Source organism: Dendrobates tinctorius, unplaced genomic scaffold (assembly GCF_039654945.1).
Source record: "Dendrobates tinctorius isolate UK_male_01 unplaced genomic scaffold, ASM3965494v1 ptg000006l, whole genome shotgun sequence".
In the NCBI taxonomy this organism is placed as follows: Eukaryota; Metazoa; Chordata; class Amphibia; order Anura; family Dendrobatidae; genus Dendrobates; species Dendrobates tinctorius.
The window spans coordinates 3883485-3906298 of record NW_027361674.1 but is presented as its reverse complement, the minus strand read 5'-3'; the positions used below and the strand labels follow the sequence as shown (position 1 = coordinate 3906298).

Genomic DNA, 22814 nt, shown 5'->3' with positions numbered 1-22814 from the left:
GATTTCAGCACCTTTTTACATAGGCCAGCATCAACCAAAGAATACGTAAGTACCTATAGAATCTTGCAAATGTATGAAGAGATAGAAGAAGAGGTAGCGGCCTTGTGAATCTGGGTTGCAGAAGCCTGGTGGCTAACAGCCCAGGAGGCCCCTACCGCCCGAGTGAAGTGAGCCCTCACATCAGGAGGGAGTGGTCTGTCTGACACGATAAGCCTCCAGAATAGTTGAGCGGATCCAACAGGTAACAGACTTGGAGACAGGGAGTCCCTTCCGGCGACCCTCGGTAATGATGAGCAACGAGTCCAATTTTCTGAAGGATGCTGTCCTTGAGAAGTAGAAACGCAGTGCTCTGACTAGGTTCAGCTTGTGGTGAGACCTTTCCAAGGGATGGACGGGTAACGGATAGAAAGAGAGAAGGACAATATCCTAGTTAATATTGAATGGGGATACCATTTTAGGAAGGAAGGAGGGTACTAGACGAGGGGCCACCTTGTGCTGGAGAAGACAAGAACATGGGAGAGGCAAGAGAGGATTCGAGGATGGGGGTGACCCATCGTGCCGAGAAAAATCTATTGGAAAGGGCACTGGAGGATTTGGTAGAGCGACATTTAGCGCTCTATGCAGGAGCTGGTTTGAAGGACGGCTTTCTTGTTTCTCGCCGGGTAGGAAAGCGGATTTGCTGAGAGGAGGTCCCGGAGGAAAAGAAATGATGAAACCGAAGATCCAGCTTAAACCCTAAAAGACGGAGCCCTAAAAGGGAATATTGGTAAGGGACTTTTTGGACTTAGGGTCTGCATTCCATGCTTTGAGCCAAAAAATTCTGCGTATGGCTACAATATTGGTGGTAACCTGGGCAGAACAGTTGGAGGTGTCGAGGGACACGGCGAGCAAACATTTGCCTGTGTGAGACATCTGGTCTGTTAGATCAGCTAGCTTAAATACCAACAAGTCTGATGAATCCACATGGTTAATTAACCATATGGAAGAAGGATTTAATGGCCTATCATCAATTACCACATAGAGTACTCATAGAAAAGATGATCAAAAGGCAAAATATGCATAGAAAACACAAATTTTATTAGTTCACAATTAAAAACACATCACCAAATACTGGTAAGAAATAGATATACACCTGTGCGTCCTTGAGAGTTGCGAGTGGTGAAGCACCTTACACTTTTCTATTTCCTACCAGTATTTGGTGATGTGTTTTTAATTGTGTACTAATAAAATTTGTATTTTCTATGCATATTTTGCCTTTTGATCATCTTTTCTATGAGTACTCTAGATCAGCTAGCTTACCTGGTGAAGCCATTGATAAAAAATGTCCTACCGAAGAAGTTTTGCTCAAGCGGAAACAGACTTGGCTACCCAGGTGAAGTGAAGGCGGGGCAGAGAAAAGCACCAGCAGCCTCAAAGGCGGACTTGGTTAATGCTTTGAGCTGTTTGTCAGTGGAGTTCTTGAGGGTAGAACAGTCAGGGAGTGTCTTAGCAGACTGGCGAGAGACTGGGGGGGGGGGGGTTTCACAGACAAGTACTCTGCCTATTTGCTGAGGAAATCAGGACCAGAGATATAAAAAAAAATCCACCTGCCTTCTGCCTGGGGAGCGCTTATACGGCTGCTCCCACTATGTGATTTTCAAAAACTCAGGGAGGTCATTTAGCCTTTTTGAAAGAAACTGTTATCTGGACTCTCATCGACCTTACTATTGAGGGTCTGACTGAGGGCCGATATAAGGCTGTCGACCATATTCTCGAGTTTGGATTCGCCAATGTCAAGGTCACATTCAGACTGAGAACAGAGATCGGATTCCAGGGAGGAGGAGTGGGAAACCGAAGGCATACTGGAGTATGTGGAGGGAGAAAGGGAACCAGATGAGGAACTGGAGTGTGCCAGCTTCTTGGATCTTACCCTTGATCTGCTATGCTGAGGGTGGAATATGGGAGCCTGTGATTAGTTCTGAAAAATGATCGGAGCCCTGGAGGCGGCTGAAAAGTTAGGTAAACGCTCAAGGACCTGTCCCAGGGACTTGGATAACTTGGTTAGGTCAGTTACTGATTGAGAAACAGCAACGGCCCGCTCTGGGGAACGGGGTGCGCTCTCGTCCTGGGCGCTCCTGCGAGGCTTGCATGGTGGAAGGACTTCAGTCTGTGCAGAAGGGCGAGGCCTAAGCTGTGGGTCACTTCTTTTTACAAATGGCACAGGCATAGTGAACGGTAGTGTGGGAGGGACGGAAGCGAAACTCCCTGGTGTCTGTGGACAGGTAAGGCCAGGGACTCCTGGAAACTGATGCGGAGGAGGGCTAAGTCTAGGTGGACAGGAAAAAAATTGCCTGGACAGACTCCTCCTCCATCCCAAGGACGACATCAGGAGCCCCCAAGGTGAGAAGGGGGTCACTGGCAAATGGAAGTGTCCTCCTTCCTGCACCACCGTGATCCCAGAGATTGAAACATAGAAAAACGCAATAAAACGTGTAAAAATACTCCGTTGTAAAAAAGTAAAAAGCAAGTGCTAGTAAATAGATGATTAAAAAACAGGGTATTTGACTGATACGCTTAAAAACCTGATCATGTGTATAGTACAATAAAACGTGTTAAAATACTCTGTTGTAAAAAAGGAACAGTAAACAGCAAGTGCTAGTAAAAAAGTTAAGAAACAGGGTATTTGGTTGATACTTATTTTTGTAAAATCCCAGCGCTAACAAACGTCAAGGTAACCCATATCAGTGCTGTTTACTGTTACTTTTTTACAACAGAGTATTTTTACACTTTTTTTGTACTAGTACAGGTTTTTAAATACATCAGTTAGGGACTGCTCTGATATGGGTTACCTTGATGTTTGGCAGAGCGGCTTAGTATACAATTTTTGCAAAAATAAAAAAGAGGGGGAGAAGCCAGCGCTGCTTGTGGTCAGAACGTAATACAAGAAGTGTGAAAACACACATAGGTTTCAATCTGTATTCAAAAATGAGACATTTAGCAAAAAATTGATCAATTGTTTGAGCTACCCCGCCACGTCAAGGCAGTCTCGTATGGGGAGTCCTACTCTACGTTTTTTATATTCGCTGTGCCATTACGGCCTCCTAAATGTATAAAAGCAAGACCTCATTACATGCACACTGTACCTCAAGCATTTCAGAATCGCTCCTATGGCACCAGAGAGGACAAGCGCAGATAAAGATTAGCCAGGTCCATGCAGACATTTCAGGTCCAACCTCCACACTGCCTGTCCAGCACCACATGATAAAGGACGATCCAGGCCCAGATACAGGTGCGTAATCAAATAAAGCCTAGGGCAGGGCAGGGCTGCCGTTTAATGTGAACAGCAGCCTAGATCAATCACTGAGAAAACAGAAAGAATGGCGTACATGACCCAGCGCGCACGGCTACAGTGGTGGTCAGCCACAAAACCAATATCAAGAAAAAAGAGGGGGAGAAGCCAGCGCTGCTTGTGGTCAGAACGTAATACAAGAAGTGTGAAAACACACATAGGTTTCAATCTGTATTCAAAAATGAGACATTTAGCAAAAAATTGATCAATTGTTTGAGCTACCCCGCCACGTCAAGGCAGTCTCGTATGGGGAGTCCTACTCTACGTTTTTTATATTCGCTGTGCCATTACGGCCTCCTAAATGTATAAAAGCAAGACCTCATTACATGCACACTGTACCTCAAGCATTTCAGAATCGCTCCTATGGCACCAGAGAGGACAAGCGCAGATAAAGATTAGCCAGGTCCATGCAGACATTTCAGGTCCAACCTCCACACTGCCTGTCCAGCACCACATGATAAAGGACGATCCAGGCCCAGATACAGGTGCGTAATCAAATAAAGCCTAGGGCAGGGCAGGGCTGCCGTTTAATGTGAACAGCAGCCTAGATCAATCACTGAGAAAACAGAAAGAATGGCGTACATGACCCAGCGCGCACGGCTACAGTGGTGGTCAGCCACAAAACCAATATCAAGAAAAAAGAGGGGGAGAAGCCAGCGCTGCTTGTGGTCAGAACGTAATACAAGAAGTGTGAAAACACACATAGGTTTCAATCTGTATTCAAAAATGAGACATTTAGCGAAAAATTGATCAATTGTTTGAGCTACCCCGCCACGTCAAGGCAGTCTCGTATGGGGAGTCCTACTCTACGTTTTTTAAAATGCTTGAGGTACAGTGTGCATGTAATGAGGTCTTGCTTTTATACATTTAGGAGGCCGCAATGGCACAGCGAACATAAAAAACGTAGAGTAGGACTCCCCATACGAGACTGCCTTGACGTGGCGGGGTAGCTCAAACAATTGATCAATTTTTTGCTAAATGTCTCATTTTTGAATACAGATAGAAACCAATGTGTGTTTTCACACTTTATGTATTACGTTCTGACCACAAGCAGCGCTGGCTTCTCCCCCTCTTTTTTCTTGATATTGGTTTTGTGGCTGACCACCACTGTAGCCGTGCGCGCTGGGTCATGTACGCTATTCTTTCTGTTTTCTTAGTGATTGATCTAGGCTGCTGTTCACATTAACAGCGGCCCTGCCCTGCCCTAGGCTTTATTTGATTACGCACCTGTATCTGGGCCTGGATCGTCCTTTATCTGTGGTGCTGGTCAGGCAGTGTGGAGGTTGGACCTGAAATGTCTGCATGGACCTGGCTAACCTTTATCTGCGCTTGTCCTCTGGTGCCATAGGAACGATTTTGAAATGCTTGAGGTACAGTGTGCATGTAATGAGGTCTTGCTTTTATACATTTAGGAGGCCGCAATGGCACAGCGAACATAAAAAACGTAGAGTAGGACTCCCCATACGAGACTGCCTTGACGTGGCGGGGTAGCTCAAACAATTGATCAATTTTTTGCTAAATGTCTCATTTTTGAATACAGATAGAAACCAATGTGTGTTTTCACACTTTATGTATTACGTTCTGACCACAAGCAGCGCTGGCTTCTCCCCCTCTTTTTTCTTAATTTTTGCAAAAATGTATCAAACAAATTCCCTGTTTTTTATCATCTTTTTACTAGCACTTGCTGTTTACTGTTACTTTTTTACAACAGAGTATTTTTGCATGTTTTATTGTGTTTTTCTGTGCTTCAGTATTTTGGTGGTGTGAACACTGTCCTACAGATTTGTTCACTGTGTGCATGGCCCATGTGTTTGTATGTAACCCCTTCACTACCAAGGGTGGTTTGCACGTTAACTCCCGGGCCAATTTTTACAATTCTGACCACTGTCCCTTTATGGGGTAATAACTCTGAAACGCTTTCATGGATCCCGGTGATTCTGACATTGTTTTCTCGTGACATATTGTACTTCATGTCAGTAGTAAAATCTCATTCAAATAACTTGCGTTTACCGTATTTGTGAAAAAAACGGAAATTTGGCGAAAATTTTTAAAATTTCGCAATATTCCAAATTTGAATTTTTATGCCCTTAAATCACAGAGATATGGCACACAAAAAACTTGATAAGTAACATTTCCCACATGTTTACTTTACATCAGCACAATTTTGGAACCAAAATTTTTTTTTTGTTAGGAAGTTATAAGGGTTAAAAATTGACCAGCGATTTCTCATTTTTGCAACACCATTTTATTTTTGCAGACCACATTACATTTGAAGCCACTTTGCGGGGTGTATATGATAGAAAATACCCAAAAGTGACACCATTCTAAAAACTGCACCCCTTAAGGTGCTCAAAACCACATACAAGAAGTTTATTAACCCTTTAGGTGCGTCACAGGAATTTTTTGAATATTTAAAAAAAAATTAACATTTAACTTTTTTTCACAAAAAAAATACTTCAGATTCAATTTTTTTTTCTTTTACCAAGGGTAACAGGAGAAATTGGACTGCAAAAGTTATTGTGCAATTTGTCTTGAGTACGCTGATACCCGATATGTGGGGGGGAATCACTGTTTCAGCGCATGGCAGAGCTCAGAAGGGAAGGAGCGCCGTTTGACTTTTTCAATGCAAAAGTGGCTGGAATTCAGATCGGACGCCATGTCGCGTTTGGAGAGCCCCTGATGTGCCTAAACAGTGGAAACCCCCCACAAGTGACCCCATTTTGGAAACTAGACCCCCCAAGGAACTTATCTAGATATGTGGTGAGAACTTTGAACCCACAAAGGCTTCACAGAAGTTTACAACGTACAGCGGTACAATTAAAAAATCATATTTTTTCCACAAAAATGATCTTTTCAATCCCAATTTTCATTTTACCAAGGGTAACAGGACCGTAAAAGTTATTGTGCAATTTGTCCTGAGTACGCTGATACCCCACATGTTGGGGTAAACCACTATTTGGGCACAAGGCAGAGCTCGGAAGGGAAGAAGCGCCATTTGACGTTTTTGGCTGGAATTGAGATCGGACACCATGTCGCGATTGGAAAACCCCTGATGTACCGAAACAGTGGAAACCCCCCACAAATGACACCAATTTGGAAACTAGACCCCCCAAGGAAATTATCTAGATGTGTGGTGAGAACTTTGAACCCCCAGTGCTTCACAGAAGTTTATAATGCCTGGGCGTGAAAATAAAAAAATCGTATTTTTTCCACAAACATGATCTTTTAGTCACCAACTTTTTTATTTTCCCAATGGTACCAGGAGAAATTGGACCCAAAGGTTGTTGTCCAATTTGTCCTGAGTACGCTGACACCCCATATGTGGGAGAAAACTACTGTATGGGCACATGTCGGGGATCGGAAGGGAAGTAGTGACGTTTTGGAATGCAGACTTTGATGGAATGGTCTGCGGGTGTCATGTTGCTTTTGGAGAGCCCCTGATGTACCTAAACAGTGGAAACTCCCCACAAGTGACCCCATTTTGGAAACTAGACCCCCCAAGGAACTTATCTAGATGTGTGGTCGAGCACTTTGAACCCCCAAGGGCTTCACAGAAGTTTATAATGCCCGGGCATGAAAATAAAAAAATCATATTTTTTCCACAAACATGATCAATTAGTCCCCAATTTTGTTATTTTCCCAAGGGTACCAGGAGAAACTGGACGCCAAAAGTTGTTGTCCAATTTGTCCTGAGTACGCTGATACCCCATATGTGGGAGAAAACTACTGTATGGGCACACGTCGGGGCTCGGAAGGGAAGTAATGACGTTTTGGAATGCAGACTTTGATGGAATGGTCTGCAGGTGTCGTGTGCGTTTGGAGAGCCCCTGATGTACCTAAACTATTGAAACTCCCCACAAGTGAGCCCATTTTGGAAACTAGACCCCCCATGGAACTTATCTAGATGTGTGGCGAGCACTTTGAACCCCCAAGGGCTTCACAGAAGTTTATAACGCCCGGGCGTGAAAATAAAAAAATCATTTTTTTCCACAAAAATGTATTTTTGCCCCCCATTTTTTATTTTCCTAAGGGTAACAGGAGAAATTGGACCCCAAAAGTTGTTTTGCAATTTGTCCCGAGTAGGCTGATACCCCATATGTGGGGGTAAAACACTGTTTGGGCGCATGGCAGAGTTTGGAAGGAGCACCATTTCACTTTTTCAACGCAGAATTGGCCGGAATTGAGATCAGACGCCATGTTGCATTTGGAGAGCACCTGATGTGCCCAAACAGTGGAAACCCCTAATTCTAACTCCAACCCTAACCCCAACACACCCCTAACCCTAATCCTAGCCCTAATCCTAACGGGAAAATGGAAATACATTTTCTTTTAATTTTATTATTTTTCCCTAACTAAGGGGGTGATAACGGGGGGTTTGATTTACTATTTACGGCGGTTTTTATGTTTGGCAGCTGTCACACGCTAAAAGACACTTTTTATTGTAAAAATAGTTTTTGCATCACCACATATTGAGAGCTATAATTTTTTCATATTTTGACCCACCGAGTCATGTGAGGTCTTATTTTTTGCGGGACGAGTTGACGTTTTTATTGGTACCATTTTCAGGCACGTGACATTTTTTGATCGCTTTTTATTTTGTTTTTTTGGGACGCAGAATTTACAAAAACCAGCGTTTCATGAAATTCTTTTGGGTGGTGCGTTTACGCCGTTTCGGGTGCGGTAAAATTTATAAGGCGGTTTTATTCTTCGGGTCAGTACGGTTACAGCGATACCTAATTTAGGTCTTTTTTTATGTTTTGGCGCTTTTATGCTATGAAAACAATTTTATATAAAAAATTATTATTTTTGCATCACTTTATTCTGCGAGCTATAACTTTTTTATTTTTTCACTGATGATGCTGTGTGGCAGCTCGTTTTTTGCGGGACAAGATGACGTTTTCAGCGGTACCATGGTTATTTATATCCGTCTTTTTGATCGCGCGTTATTGCACTTTTTGTTCGGCGGTATGATAATCATTTTTTGCTTCGTTTTTTTATTTTTATTTTTTAAGGGGTTCGCTTAAGGGGTTAACTATTGGGACAGTTTTATAGGGCGGGTCATTACGGACGCAGCGATACCAAATGTGTACTTTTATTTTTTTTTATTTTTTTTTTTAATTTCCAAAAAATGAATTTATTGGGGAATATTTTTTTTTTTTGAATTTAGCGATTTTTTTAAAATTATTTTTACACTTTTTTTTTTTTTTTTTTTACTTTATTACAATGTCCCAGGGGGGACATAACTGTCCTGTGACAGATCGCTTGTCACATCACAGATCACTGTGACAGATCAGCGATCTGTCACAGGCAGTCCAGAAGGCTTCCTCATGCCTGCGCTTTGCAGGCACTGAGGAAGCCAGCTTCCTGCAGGCCCCCGCCGCCATATTGGATCCGGGGACCTGCAGGAAAGGAGACCCCCGCAGCAGTGCTGCACATTGCGCTGCCGTGGGGGGCTCAGGGAAGCACGGAGGGAGCCCCCTCCCTGCTGATGCTTCCCTTTAACCCCCGGTACACCACGATCATGTTTGATTGCGGTGTGCAAGGGGTTAACGTGTCGGGGGCGTTCCGTGACCGCCCCTGACACATTATGCCGGGTGTCAGCTGTGATAATCAGCTGACACCCGGCCGCGATCAGCGGCACTCACCACGTGGGCGCCGCTGATCGCTGTGACGTAATATTCCGTCCATGGAAATTAGGTCCAGGGTCACATGGACGGAATATTACGTCCACTGTAGGTATGGGATTAATTGGTGATCCCAGAAATTGCATTAGACTGTGTCGACTCTCAATAGGGGAGGGCCATCAAGAAGTGACCACCGACTTCCTCCCAACACTGCTCTTACTAGAGGTGTGGGGTGGGGGAACACCACCGTCCTCCAGGCACCCCTCTTACTAGAACTCTGGGGTGGAGAACAGACAAAGGACCGGCCACCATAATTGAAATGTCGGGTGGGGGGGGGTGGGATCCTGCCTCACAGACCAGAGGGGATGATGTGGACGCCACACCCGGTTACCCTGAAGAAGAATCTGGTAACTATTTTCGGAACCCATGACAGCACCACTAGAGAGGGCAGGAAACTTACAGACTAAAAAAGGGCGGCACCTCTATCTCACATCAGTAGCATTACAGAGCATGAGAGGACCTCCAGTGGTTATTAGAACAATATGAATAACACCACATAAAACCTACAAATTTAAGAACTTTTATAAAAGGCAGTGCTCACCCACATGTGACGGAAGGGACTATAAGGCTGCTGTCAGGGGTTCCGAAAAATCTAGTTACCAGTAAGTATCTAAGGACTTTCTTCGATAACCCATGACCGCAACACGAGAGAATTACAGAGATCGAAACAAATATCTGCCTGAAGCACTCTTCTCCTAAAGGCGAGATCACCAGAAGCACCCATATCTAATCTATAGAATATAGACGGAGAGGACCATGTAGCAGCCTTAGAGATCTCTATAGAGACATCCACTTTCTCCACCCAGTAGGTTGCCACGGCCCGAGTGGAATGAACCTTTAAACCCTCTGAATGGGTCACCGAGGAGGACAGTAGGCTCAGGCTAAGCCACAGAAAACCAGAGAGGTTGGTAACTAAGCGGATGCAGACCCCTGATCCTGTCCACACAACTAGCAGTAGCCGTGGAGCGTACCTACGATGATTCTAGACGCCTCGGCACAGCCGGAGAGCTAACTAAGCCTAAAGCAAGAAAGAGGAAATCTAAACTGCCCTGGAGCAGATCCCAAAGGAATAGATAGCCCCCAAACATATATTGTCGGTGAGACAAGCTGAAAACACAAACACAGGCAGAAAAATAGACTGAGCAAACGATGGGGCCCACACTGACTAGACAGAACAGGAAACGAAAGATACTGTCTGCAATCACGTAAAAAACCCTGCAAAAAGTCCAACACGTCTGATGCACAAAAACACTGAAGTCGCAAGACTTCGCCCCCACTATATCAGCACTCTGGTATATTCTGAAAGCAAAGCAAAAAGAGACCAATATTTATATTGGTGACGAAACAAACTGGCACATGCAGTAACATATGGGCGGTGATTCAGCACAGCCCCAGCCGGAGCTAGCTGACCCGCACAAAGCAGAGATAAACAAAACCAGATCAAATGCAAACAGAATCGCAAATGAACCACTTAGCTGAACATGCAGGGAAAGAGCAGGAGACATCAGACCTCAGGAGGCACAGGAAGAAAATCACCAGCAGGGATAGAGGGAGTCAGCTGTCTTAAATCCCAATCAGAAACCCCAGATCTCCAATCGTCTTCCTCATTATCAGGTGGCAAGCCTCTGTCAATCAGATCAGCTCCACTACCTCCAGTAACCACCAGAGGGAGCCCAGAAAGAGAACTCTCAATCTGACCAGCTCCACTATCTTCAGTAATCACCAGAGGGCAGCCAGAGAGAATTCACAACACTCTGGAACTTCCCTGCTGCTTGACGAGTAGGCTAGAGAAATGGCCGCCCTAATAATATCTGGCAAAAATAGATTTTGACGCTCTACATCACTTTCTAGAGGATAAATATGGGGATAAGAAGAGAACCAAAATTAATATTAAAAAGTGATTTTTATTCCTAAATATTAAAAACATGCAATAAAAGCAGAAATGCCATAGGGGACGCTGAGCAGAATAAAGAGGCAGCAAAAACAGTAGAATGGGGGGGTTACATGGAGGGATAATATAAGGAATCAAATTAATACATATTCATGCCATCACTCCCTACCATATGGATAATACCCCAATGTCCTGCCAGTCTCATACGTGCATACCACATCCGGCCTCCTCCAGATGATGTACTTCCCGACGATGCTCAGTGACCCGCAACCACTGCCCCTCCCCCCCCCACCCCTCACCATCCCACCCACAGACCACCATGGAGCACGAGTATATCATTAACTCAAAACTGAAAATAAAGGTTAAACAACCACAAGACGAATTTCATCAACCAAGGTATCATTTTAATCAGTATATCGACAACAATCTGCTTCCCTTTCTTAAAGAGGGCCTTGCCAATTTCTTCTATATTAATAGTTTTCAACCTGGTCATGATGCTAGGGGTCTGCTCCGCCACTGTCTGCTGTATGAATGCCTGACAGTCTTAACTGATAGAAGTCTGCTAATAGAGCCCTGCACAGAGTGCACTCCTTGTGCTTGGTCTGACCACTTCCACTGACTCGAAGGCAACGATGCTCCACTCTCTTCTTGGGCGTCCCATGCTGGTGCTGCTCACGTTTTTGCACCAACTCCATCTTCATGATAATCGGGGATAGTTGGGTTGGGGAGCCCTAAGCAGTGACGGAAACCCTAATAAATATCGCCTTCTGCTCCCGCCTTCTGTATTTACAGTGAACTCACAGGACGATCTAGGTGCGACTGCCCCTTGGGCGCGTCACCTGTTGTGATACGGCGCCTCTAGATGTCAACAAGCGTACCTGCGACCGATACCACGTTCTGTGTCCGCCTCTTCCGGGAGCGCAGTACTTCCAATTCCGCCCCCCACGTGACTGTGGGGAATGGTCCAGGACGCGACGGGCACTGCCAACCTGCCGACTGCGCGACACACGAGCGGCTTATCCCCAGACAGGGGAAGCCGCTCACCATACCATTACACCAATGCGCCAGCCCCCTTGAGCGCACAGAGTGGAGCCTCCGGGAGCACAGTGCCAGCCAATGCAGAAAAGGGCTCCCTGCCTGAACCGGCCAAAAGAAAATCCTTTGTCCGTCTTCAAAAAGTAAGCCTGTCATAAGTTCCCATATCAGAGACAGAAAACCAACTGAAGCGAGAGAGAGGTGCCGCCCTTTTTAGCCTGTAGGTTTCCTGTCCTTGGAGGGCGGATCCCATCTCGTGGTGCTGTCATGGGTGATCGATTAAAAATTAACACACAACAAGGTGAAAACAGATCTAATATCAGATCCTGATTTGCCTGGTACCGACACTAAGCTAAAGCAGACAAACTTTGTGACAGTCGGTGGGTGAATAAACTCTTTTTGCCTAGTGTCACAGCAGCATACACCCATGATTGCCTGTGTCCTCCAATAAAGCAATAAAAAGAGAAAAACTGATTCAGCTTTCTCTTCGGGGCAGACTTGATCAAAGTAGATCACACAAATGCTAGGTAAGTATATCTAAAAGTTTATTATAGGGATGAATCTTCGGTCTGCACACATAGGGGAACTTGATTAGTACAGATTTAACATGCACGAGGTGTACTCATGTCATGCTTAGGCTGGTTTCACATTAGCATTTTTGCACACAGCGCTTCAAGCGCTATAGGGTGCATGCGCCATGTGCCCCTATTTTTAAAAAGTAGGGCGCATAGTCTAGCGCTTGCACACGTTCATGTGCGATTTCGTGCGCATGCGCTTTTTCCAGGTGTGCGCCTAGACACACTGGACGCTACATGTGGCATTTTTTGTTCTGCCCAACCTTGTCAAAAAAGCGCATGCGATAGTGTGCGCACGGAATGCGCCAAAATAACACATTACAGTCTATGGGGTCGCTGGCGTGTGCTTGGTCATGCGTAATCCAGCGCTTTTGAGCGCATGCGATTTTTGAGTAAACAATGTCTAGACACTGGTTTAAACCACCTCCTACACAAAGCAACATTGTTTGGGGGGTTGTGTAGATAAGAAGGTGTTTGTACTGGCAGAACAATACTCTACAGACAGCCAGCAAGAGACCAGAGCCATTAATTGGATCAAAGCTGCAGCATCAAGAATGTGAGTATTCTAAACCTAATGTCTGCCTGTCCCTTAAATGTATTATGTACTAATGCCTTTTTTTATTGCAGCATTTCTTCTGGGGATGAATATCGGCCGTCCCATGGTGAACTGGCCCAAGCAGAGTGTGATGTGAGCATCTTCCTGCCCTACATTTTGGGTAAGTATAGCTGCTGCATCAACACATGTGGAAAATTAATTTTTTTTCTTTTTCAGACATCAGACACGGTTTCAGAGTCCAAAGTGCAGGAGCAGCCAAGCCAAGTGCCTGCGGGCAGACAGCATGTAAGTATAGACTACTGTGAATGTATTTTTTTCCCTTTTTTTTTTTTTACACCCCGGGATTCTTTTCTGTCCTGTTTTTCACCTTTAATCTTTCATCTTTTCTTATGTTTTTCTATCTTTTTCATTTACAAATCTTTCCAAGATTTTAATTTTTTTTTTTTCTTTTTGTAGGTTCCACAACGGGATGAAGACATCGTTCTGGACAATGAAGCCCTGATTAGCCTGGTCCAGGAGCGTGTCCCGTTGTGGACACGACGGTGACCAGGCGGCAATGGAATGAGGTGGCCGCAGCGCTGATGGATGGCTGGGGCAACGCCTGTACCAGGGTCCGCAAGGATTTTTGTAAGTATTTCAATGCTCTGTGATGCCGCAATGACACAGGTGTTTGTCATGCTAGATATATTCTGGCATGGTACACAATTGTGTTATCATGGCCAACAGTGAGTGCATTGTCTATTGTATTGCTGTGTGATGCCACATTGCCTGTTGGCCATGTTCACACAGGTGTGTGTCATGCTAGATATATTCTAGCATGGTACACAATTGTGTCATCATGGTCAACAATGAGTGCATTGTATATTGTATTGTTTTGTGATGTTGCAGTCACCTTGGCTGTGATGACACAGGTGTGTGTCATGCTAGATATATTCTACTGTAGCATGGTATATAATTGTGTTATCATGGCCAACAGTGAGTGCATTGTCTATTGTATTGCTGTGTGATGCCGCATTGACTGTTGGCCATGTTCACACAGGTGTGTGTGTCATGATAGAGATTTTGCCATCAGTGCATTGTGTAATTTATTTTCTTTGCTTTTCCCACAGTGAACAAAGTCAGAACCTGTTGGCGCTCGATGAAGGACCGCTTCAACAGGGATGTTCGTGCTGAGGGACAGGTTCGCAGTGGCTCAGCGGCAAGAACAAAATACAGATATCGGGCGTTGGCGTTCCTAAGACCGGTCCTTGCCACCCGAGAGTAAGTATTTTGTTGCATTGTATTGTTTTTTATTCTGTGCTTTTCTATACCACAGCAGTTGGCGCTTGTAAATGCATGATACTAATGTTTTTCTTTTCACAGCACCTGGAGCAGCACCCTGCTACCTGTCCCTGGAGCGGTCCTTCATCGAACGACCTCGGACCCGTCCCAGCCATCCAACAGCCAGGAAGCAGCTTGCAGGTCAGCAACACAGACAACTGGAGACCAGGAAGCTGGTATGTCAGGTCTTCCCCGTCCCAGGTCTCTGCCACTGGTTTTGCGGGCAATTCCCGCCAGCGGCAGAGGGCCTCGGACAGGAATGTCATACCAGAGTTCCTTCACTTGAGTTCGGCCTTTCAGAATGCCCTCAAGGCGCTGGCAGGCAGAGTGGAAAGTGTTTTTTCCCTCATGGAACGCGGTTTTAACCACATGGACCACCGCTTCCACTCTGTCGACAGTCGCCTTGACCGTCTGGAAGCCGACCTCAGACCAGCACACCCTTTTTTCAGCAAAATTGAATGGGCCATGGCGGAACACCTTAGTCCTGATCAACAGCTGACTGTGATGGAGGCCTGCAACACTGCTTTCTTGCAGGCTATGCAGCAGAGTCAGTACGGGCAGCAGTCAGTGGTGTCATTTCCAACTATGCCACCACTACAGACTTCTGCTGCATACCACTGCACGGTCACCTGCATTCCAAGCCAAGCCGGACACCACCCCAAGTCCGAGTGCAGCTGGACACTCCACCGCCAACACCATGGCAAGCGCTGCTCCTGTCTGAACCACCACCGCCATGCCTGCTTGGAGCACCGACACTGCCACCACTCCACCAGCCTGGACCAGCACTGCCGCCACCACTCCTCCAGCCTGGACCAGGACTGCCGACACCAACTCTCCAGTCTGCATTCATACTCAAGCCACAGTGGTGATCCTACAAATAATATTTATACTCACATGGTCAGGTGTCAAAGAGTGAAGGATGCTAGTGCATACCAAAATCACAATTTGAAACATCAGACCAGGTGATACAAATATTAGTTGTATTATCTCCACCGTCGCTGCAAATAAAACACAAACTGGAGAGATGATAAAGGTCATACAATTTGTGTATATGTATAGTCACCCGGTCAGGACTACTAGTAAAGTCATGATGCACAAAACACAGCATCATGAATTCATGGGTACACCTGGGAAGGTGATTATTGTATTGGAGTGTATAAAAACAGAGTGCACTCAGTACAGGTATCAAAACAGGTTTTTTATTAACATACACACAGGAAAACATTTTTACACCATTTGATCTTGCCATTCCACGTCCTACATCTGAGATGAAGTAGGCCGCAAATTGGTCCCTAATTTGGCCAACTTCAACGGATGACCGGAGAGGGTGCTGTGTGAATTCAGGCAATGGGTTTGGAGCTGCATCATCGAGTTCAAAGTTAGGGTGCTCTTTAGCCATCACAAAATCATGAAGAACCACACACGCCTTCACCACCCCATCCACTGTTTCCAGTTTCAGATTAATGGCTGTGCTGAGAATGAGCCATCTGGAGACAAGAATACCAAAGGCACACTCTACAGTTCTTCGTGCCCTGGTCAGTCTGTAATTAAAGATTTTTTTGGTTGTGGTCCATGTCCCGGCAGGAGTAAGGTTTTGGCAGGTTTTGGCACATTTGAAAGGCCTCATCCCCAAGCATTACAAATGGCTGAGGTGGACCTTCGGTGTGGGGAAGAGGCCGTGGCATGGGGAAATTGAAATGGTTGCCATACAACCTCCGGCCCATGTCCAAGTTCTTAAAAGCCTGGGAGTCATTCCTACGGCCAAATGACTCAATGTTCACTGCAACAAACACACAGTCTGCATCCGCAATGGCCAGGAGTACTGTAGAAAAGTAATTTTTGTAGTTATAGTACTCAGAGCCTGTTCTTTTGGGTTTGATTATCCAGATGTGTTTCCCATCCACCGCTCCCAAACAGTTGGGGAAATTGCAGACTGTCCAGAATTTTTCAGCAATATCTATCCACTTTTCCACGGTAGGCAGGGGCATAAATTCTGGACAGAGAACATCCCACAAAGCCCGGCAGGTGTCCGCAACTATTCCCGACAAGGTGGATATTCCAATCTGGTACTGGAAGTGGAGTGAAGAGAGGGTCTGTCCAGTAGCCAGGAATCTGCGAAAACCGAGAAAGAACAAAAATTATTATTTATGTATATTTTTTTTAAACCAATAAAATTTAAAAAAAAATAAATTGTACCTGGCATAACTAATTCTGCAGGCTTTTTTTTTTTTTTTTAACTACATGGCATAACAATAATTCTGCAGGCTTTTGTTTACTACATGGCAGAACAATAATTCTGCAGGCTTTTGTTTAATACATGGCAGAACAATAATTCTGCAGGCTTGAGAATAGTACATGGCAGAACAAAGAAAATTATGCAGGCATTGGTTTTTAAATATTATGTACTGTAATGTGACCAGTAGCCTTTCCTCAGGAGGAATCGCACAACGGAGCTGTGTCTCCTGTCTCCGGATGGATTCTTGAACACGAGCAAGCAAATCCCTGAAGCTTTCTTGGGACATCCGGATATAGTCACTAAATTTCTCCGGGTTTGCCTGGAGCTCGCTGTAGAGGGTGTGGTACGCTCCACGGATCTCCCGGAGTTCAATAATCAGATGTATCCACAAACGCCCCCGCTGCCGTCTTCGCTGTCTCTCTCCCTTTGTTGCTGGCAAGCAAATGCAAAAGCCTGAGCCAAAGCGATGTCCAGATCCAAGTTGAAGTAAAAACTCTTCCAGCGCAGATCCATGTTGGCAAAGGAAAAAGCAAGGAAATCTGAAGAATTGAGCTGTAAACAGGGTATATATAAAGCATTCCCATGACACGCCCACTGATGTCCCATTGGTGGAGTCTGTTTCAAGAATTTTGCAAGGATTTTCCTCCTGTGAAATGTGACACCTAGACAACGCATGCACATAAGCGCAAACGCATGCAAAAACGCATACAAACAATGCGTTTTGTCGTCATGCACACGCTGATGCGTTAAAAAAATTGCAACGTTTGCAAGCGTTTTATGCTTGCGTTTCATGTGCGCACGAAACGCTGCGCAAATCGGCGCAAAGGTGAAACTAGCCTTAGTCCAACTGTGAAGCTATGTGCCTATTTTATGACATGTTCTGAAGTCCACTAACAGAACAGGTGATCCATATATTATTTCATATTTCACCTCAATGGTAGGCACACCTCCATGTTCTCAATTCTGATATATGCTTTGTCATCACGGACCCAGCATCCCATATAAATCTCCTGCAATGATGGATTATAATACAGAGTTTGAAAATAATACAGGTGAACAACTTACCACAGCCTCGCTTCCAGAAATGTACAGAATCTGAGCTCGGTAATACCGGCGGATGTCATATACTTGAAATGGTGCCAAGCACACCAGATCTGGGTGAGGCCGTTTAGAGAGAAGATGAAGCTCGTGGCGACTGATTTCTGCAGCCAGATGTCCAAGAAGATCAGAGTTTCTTTTATCAATGCAATAACCCCAGAAATGGCCGACTTCCACCACCTTTATAGAAAAGAGAATATACTGAAGATTTCAAGCTCGGTACATAAAGAGTCTATGTTTATTATCAGGAAGTATGCCACAGACAGTGGCTGCAGTCAGGAAAGATGGATGGATGGATGGATGGATGAACAGGCATTCGTCCACTAAAAGGACCCACACATGTAACACAATAATAAGCAGTGACCCTCTGATGAATGGGAGCCAATGGGAAGGGTATAGTATAGGTCAGGAAAAGTTGCGTTTCGCATCCAGCTTCTTCCGGGGGCGTCGGGGTGAGGAGAGACGTGTCATCTCAGTGTTTCTACTGCCTTCACCAGCAACTTGCATTCCCTGGTAATGTGACCGGTTTTCATTATACATGTGACAAAGATTTATAGCACTATATGGAGGACTTGACTCCATTACAAAGATGGAATGTAAAAACATAGTGCTATATTGTGGACATGTTTCTTTTGTACATATGTAATATGGATATATAGGACCACATTTTTGATAGAATATTATTGGCTATATCGCGTGTTATTGTAGATTCAGTCAGGAATTATTATAAGTGGTGATGTACTAGCTGCAGGATATTTAAACACGTTTGGCATCTCTCTCCTATTTTGGGTGCTCTTTGATATTTTAATTGTTGTTATTTTTAATATAAATAAAATATTGTTTTTAATTATATTTCTGGAACTCCTCTTTCGGCTATGATTTATGTAAGTCCGAATTCAGGTAATAAGTGTTTTGAAGTGCCAGGGTCTTATTTATATAGGACAATTGTGGATTGTAAAGTAAGAGTGCAGACAGTGATATCTGATAGCAAGCACACTGACATTATATGACACAATGCATTTATATAAATACTGGGCAGCAGGTAAGTGTGAATAACCACCTCTTAAAGACTGCAGCTACCACAGTAACCCTTATTTTGCGAGAAGGTGCAAAAAGTTAAAAATAAACTGCAGAGAACTTTATCCCTTACCTCTGTCACATTGATAGACAAAATGAGCCCTTTTATGGTTTCCAGTTGCTCTTTGACCATGTGGGAAATATGGACGGGCTCTACGGTCTGTTTGCGAAAATCCACAGCAATTCTAAAACGACGTAAAGAAAAAAAAACAAAAAAAACACAACACAGTCAATACACATGTATGATGCTTATATGATGCCAATATCTCCTGGAGCCCTGCACAAATTATTTCGCTTCATGGTAATTTCATTATCTCATATACATTTTAGACTTGGTTGCTTAAAAAAACACAACATAAGCAAAATGTTTTCGGCTCCGTTCTCATCATATCTGTGTTTTAAATCGGATTATTGCCCGATGTGGGCTCAACTTCTTTGCCTACCCCATACAACCACTTTACAAGTCGAGAAGGGACTAATGGATGATTTTTGTGGAAAACGGGACTTTCATTTTGCCTTGCACTTTATGTTTGACATGCACGCCAAGAACTTTCCCAGCATATAGAGCAAACTACAGCTGAAACGCAATGTACCTGGTTAATTTCAAGGTAGAGCTGTTTTCTGCAGCCTTATCTTCAATAGTCTCTGCAGAATGGACGTTCAGAGCCAGAGGGACTTTCAGCTGTGCGGTCTTAAGAGCCAAATGTACTGCGGTGAGGGTCTTAAACCTTTCAGTAGGGTTGCGACAAAACTCCACAAAGGCTCTAATTAAAAAATATTTAAAACACCACATTACATTCACCTATTTTTTTGCTTCATGAAACAAAACAAGGTCACTAGGTAATATTGAAAAAACAATTACTTAATTCCACTGTGTTTTATTAATGACCTCCCAGTAACCACAAATACAAAAGTAATCACAATAATCTGCCAATTTCAATGTCTACTAGAGATAGAACTTACCGAGACCCATCGAATAATATAGATTTTACTTGACCGCACTGTCGGAAGAGCGACTGTATCTGCTTGTGGTAGAGAAATCCATAAGGCGGGACGTTCTTCAGCTGCTCGATGAATTAATGACAAGTAAATTCCAACATTATTTGGTATTTTTCCATTGTCTTAGTAATTACAAAGAATTTCTATAGCTTAATACTGAGCAGAAGCAATCAAGCTGAACGGACTGCACTCAATCTCTTCATATGGTATAAAAAAAAAAAAAAAAAAAAAAAACCTTCTCCATCCTAAAGGGTTATTCCCCAAATTCCAAGTTATTCACTATCTATAGTATCGCTGAGGGTACGATTGCAGACAGCCCCAGCGATCCAGAAATCCCTTTTTTTTCCCTTAACACGCATTAGTATATCTTAACCTTTCTTGTCACATGAACTTTAATTCTGGGCATTACCATTTGGAGGTCTGAAGGAGCTGTTTTTGGTTTGGCTTTGTCAATACTATGTCTTGTTTCCTGAGAAGGAGGCTCCGCAGAAAGTTTCCACAAGAGCAGGGGTGCACATACGTAACCTCAGCACCATTAAGCCTTTCTGGGACACAAATAATGGAGTGCTGTACTTGGCTTTCTCTAGCAGTCCCATAGACCATGAAGGGAGCGGAGATTGAGCATTCCCATCTCCACATCATTCAAGTTGAGGACTGGCAAAGCCTGGTTCCAAGTTGAGGATTGGCAAAGCCTGGTTCCTGAGCCCTAAAATTGTCGGGTCCCAGCAGTTGCCCTATAGATAACTTAATATATTAGGGATATACATATTTGTCCCAATTAGATTGAAAGAACTTATGGTCCTCAAAAGGGCCACATAGCAGCATTTTCAATCCCTATTACAGCCGCAGATCCAGGTCTGACTGTGGGTCTTGTAAGCCAAATAAAACCATTGTATACAAGGAGATGGATGTTTAGATCATGAAACTCATTTTGTGAATTAAACCTAAAATAGAACCACTTGCTGCCCTAGGTAAAGACAGTTCACCCATGCATGGGGACAGGTCCACTCTCCTAAACAAATGTGGTGGTAATAGAAAACATCAGAGAATATAAAGACACACAGTATCTGTCTGGTGGATTCTTTGGAGATCAGCTCTATAAAATCATAGCCCCCACATCTGTGGACCAGGCATGTCTATGTAAATCACAGATATCTATTCTACATCTAATACATATCCCCAATAGTGTCCCAATATAAGGGAAACATTTGGCCACACAAAGCTTGCTCCGGCTATCAGCTGCCAGTCATGTTGGCTTTCACTCTTCATGAGACAACGCCTTTAATGAACATCTGGAAATCACAACTGTACTCACCACGACTGTAGTTTTTGGGTCTTTACCCCCGAGATCTCTAATGCCAGTTTCTTCGTCCGATTGCCCAAAAGTAAAATAATTGGGATAAAATGCTCCAGCCATTATAACCTGAAAAATAAAGCGGAAACAACCTGACAACAAGGGGATGGCCACTGCACCAACTAAAAACTGATTCACATGACTACACAGCGGATGAAATTTCTCTTCTGTAAAAATGTCAAATTTTCAGTCTTGTGACCGAATCTGACAGCATTATAGGCTTGTGTGTGAATGCTACTGCAGGCCTTGAGACCGGTGGTTAGATGGGAACTTCCAACAGAGAAACAGTGGTGTGAATTGGCCCTAATTGTCAATTATCAGATCTGAAAATATGGCTGCTATCCCAGGATCTCCAGAGGGGTCAAAAGACCATTCCCTGCAGGTTTAAACCAAAAGAAACAGAGCGAACCCTGGATAGGATATGCTGTCTGATGTACCCATCCCTTCACAGGAGTAACTACATACCTGGAGAATAAAGCGCTGCTTGTACACGTACTCTGGATCCACGTGTGGTTGATGAGCGATATGCATGTTGAGCTGGGCAACGCGCTTTTTAAGCTCATCGTATAAAGCAGCCACCTAAAAAAAAAAAAAAAAAAAAAATTGTAACAAGCAACTTCCATTCCATTCGTAAAGAAAGAAAACAAATCCAACACAATTAGTTAGCAATCACAAATGTTATACTCGCCTCTCGCATTCTTTTGATCTGAAAGTAATTTGACTTGCCCCACTCCAGCTCTTCCTACAAAACAAAAATTATCATTAGACTGGGGTATAGAATAGAGGGACTTTTGGTACTTACCATAAAATCTCATTCTTGGAGCCTTCATTGGGGGACACAGATTACTATGGGCGTATGCTGCTGTCGCTAGGAGGCTGACACTATGCAAATAAAAAAAATAGCTCCTCCTCAGCCGTATACACCAACTGACAGGCACAAGGCAACTCAGCTGGTGCTAAAGCAGTAGTAGGAGCAAATATTAAAACCTCAACCTATGTACCAACCGAAAACAATGGCACATTGGCCAACACGATACAACATTAAGGGAGGGTGCTGTGTCCCCCAATGAAGGCTCCAAGAAAGAGATTTTACGGTAAGTACCAAAAATCCCTCTTTCTTTCTCACTTCATTGGGGGACACAGGTTACCATGGGACGTCCAAAAGCAGTCCCAAGGGTGGGAAAAGGTATGCAGAGAGAAGGGAACTTAGGTCGGCCGGTGGGAAACCGCCGCCTGCAGTATCTTTCTACCCAGGCCTGAATCAACAGAGGCGTGAGTATTCACCTTGTAAAACCTCACGAAAGTGTGAAGGAATGACCAGGTTGCGGCCTTGCAAATCCGAAGCCTGATGATGAACGGCCCAGGAAGCTCCCACAGCCCAGGTAGAGTGAGCCCTCACTCCCGGAGGAGGCAGTTTGTCCTTAATGCGGTATGCCTCCAGAACCGCTGAACAAATCCAACGAGCGATGGTGGATTTAGAAGCTGGATTCCCCTTTCGACGACCTTCAGAGACGACAAACAGGGAATCGGACTGACGAAGCAGTCCCAGAAAGGTAGGCTCGAATAGCCCTGACCAAATCCAACTTGTGGAGGGATCTTTCCAAGGGATGAACTGGAGAAGGACACAGAGAAGGAAGGACGATGTCCTCGATGTGAAAGGC

At 44.3% G+C, this 22814-nt stretch overlaps 1 protein-coding gene across 2 annotated transcripts in view; it reads right to left on the bottom strand.

The window, feature by feature from the left end:
• The window catches only part of TDRD9 (tudor domain containing 9), a 320208-nt gene that overhangs the window by 49549 nt on the left and 247845 nt on the right, over positions 1-22814 (bottom strand). For both annotated transcript variants that reach the window (XM_073570199.1, XM_073570208.1), the window contains exons 20-26: positions 21842-21895; positions 21619-21732; positions 21115-21222; positions 19764-19864; positions 19394-19564; positions 18874-18985; positions 17691-17903 (exon numbers count right to left, since the gene is read on the bottom strand). In XM_073570199.1, coding sequence (XP_073426300.1) covers positions 17691-17903; positions 18874-18985; positions 19394-19564; positions 19764-19864; positions 21115-21222; positions 21619-21732; positions 21842-21895 — 873 coding nt within the window. The remainder of the gene's footprint in view (positions 1-17690; positions 17904-18873; positions 18986-19393; positions 19565-19763; positions 19865-21114; positions 21223-21618; positions 21733-21841; positions 21896-22814) is intronic.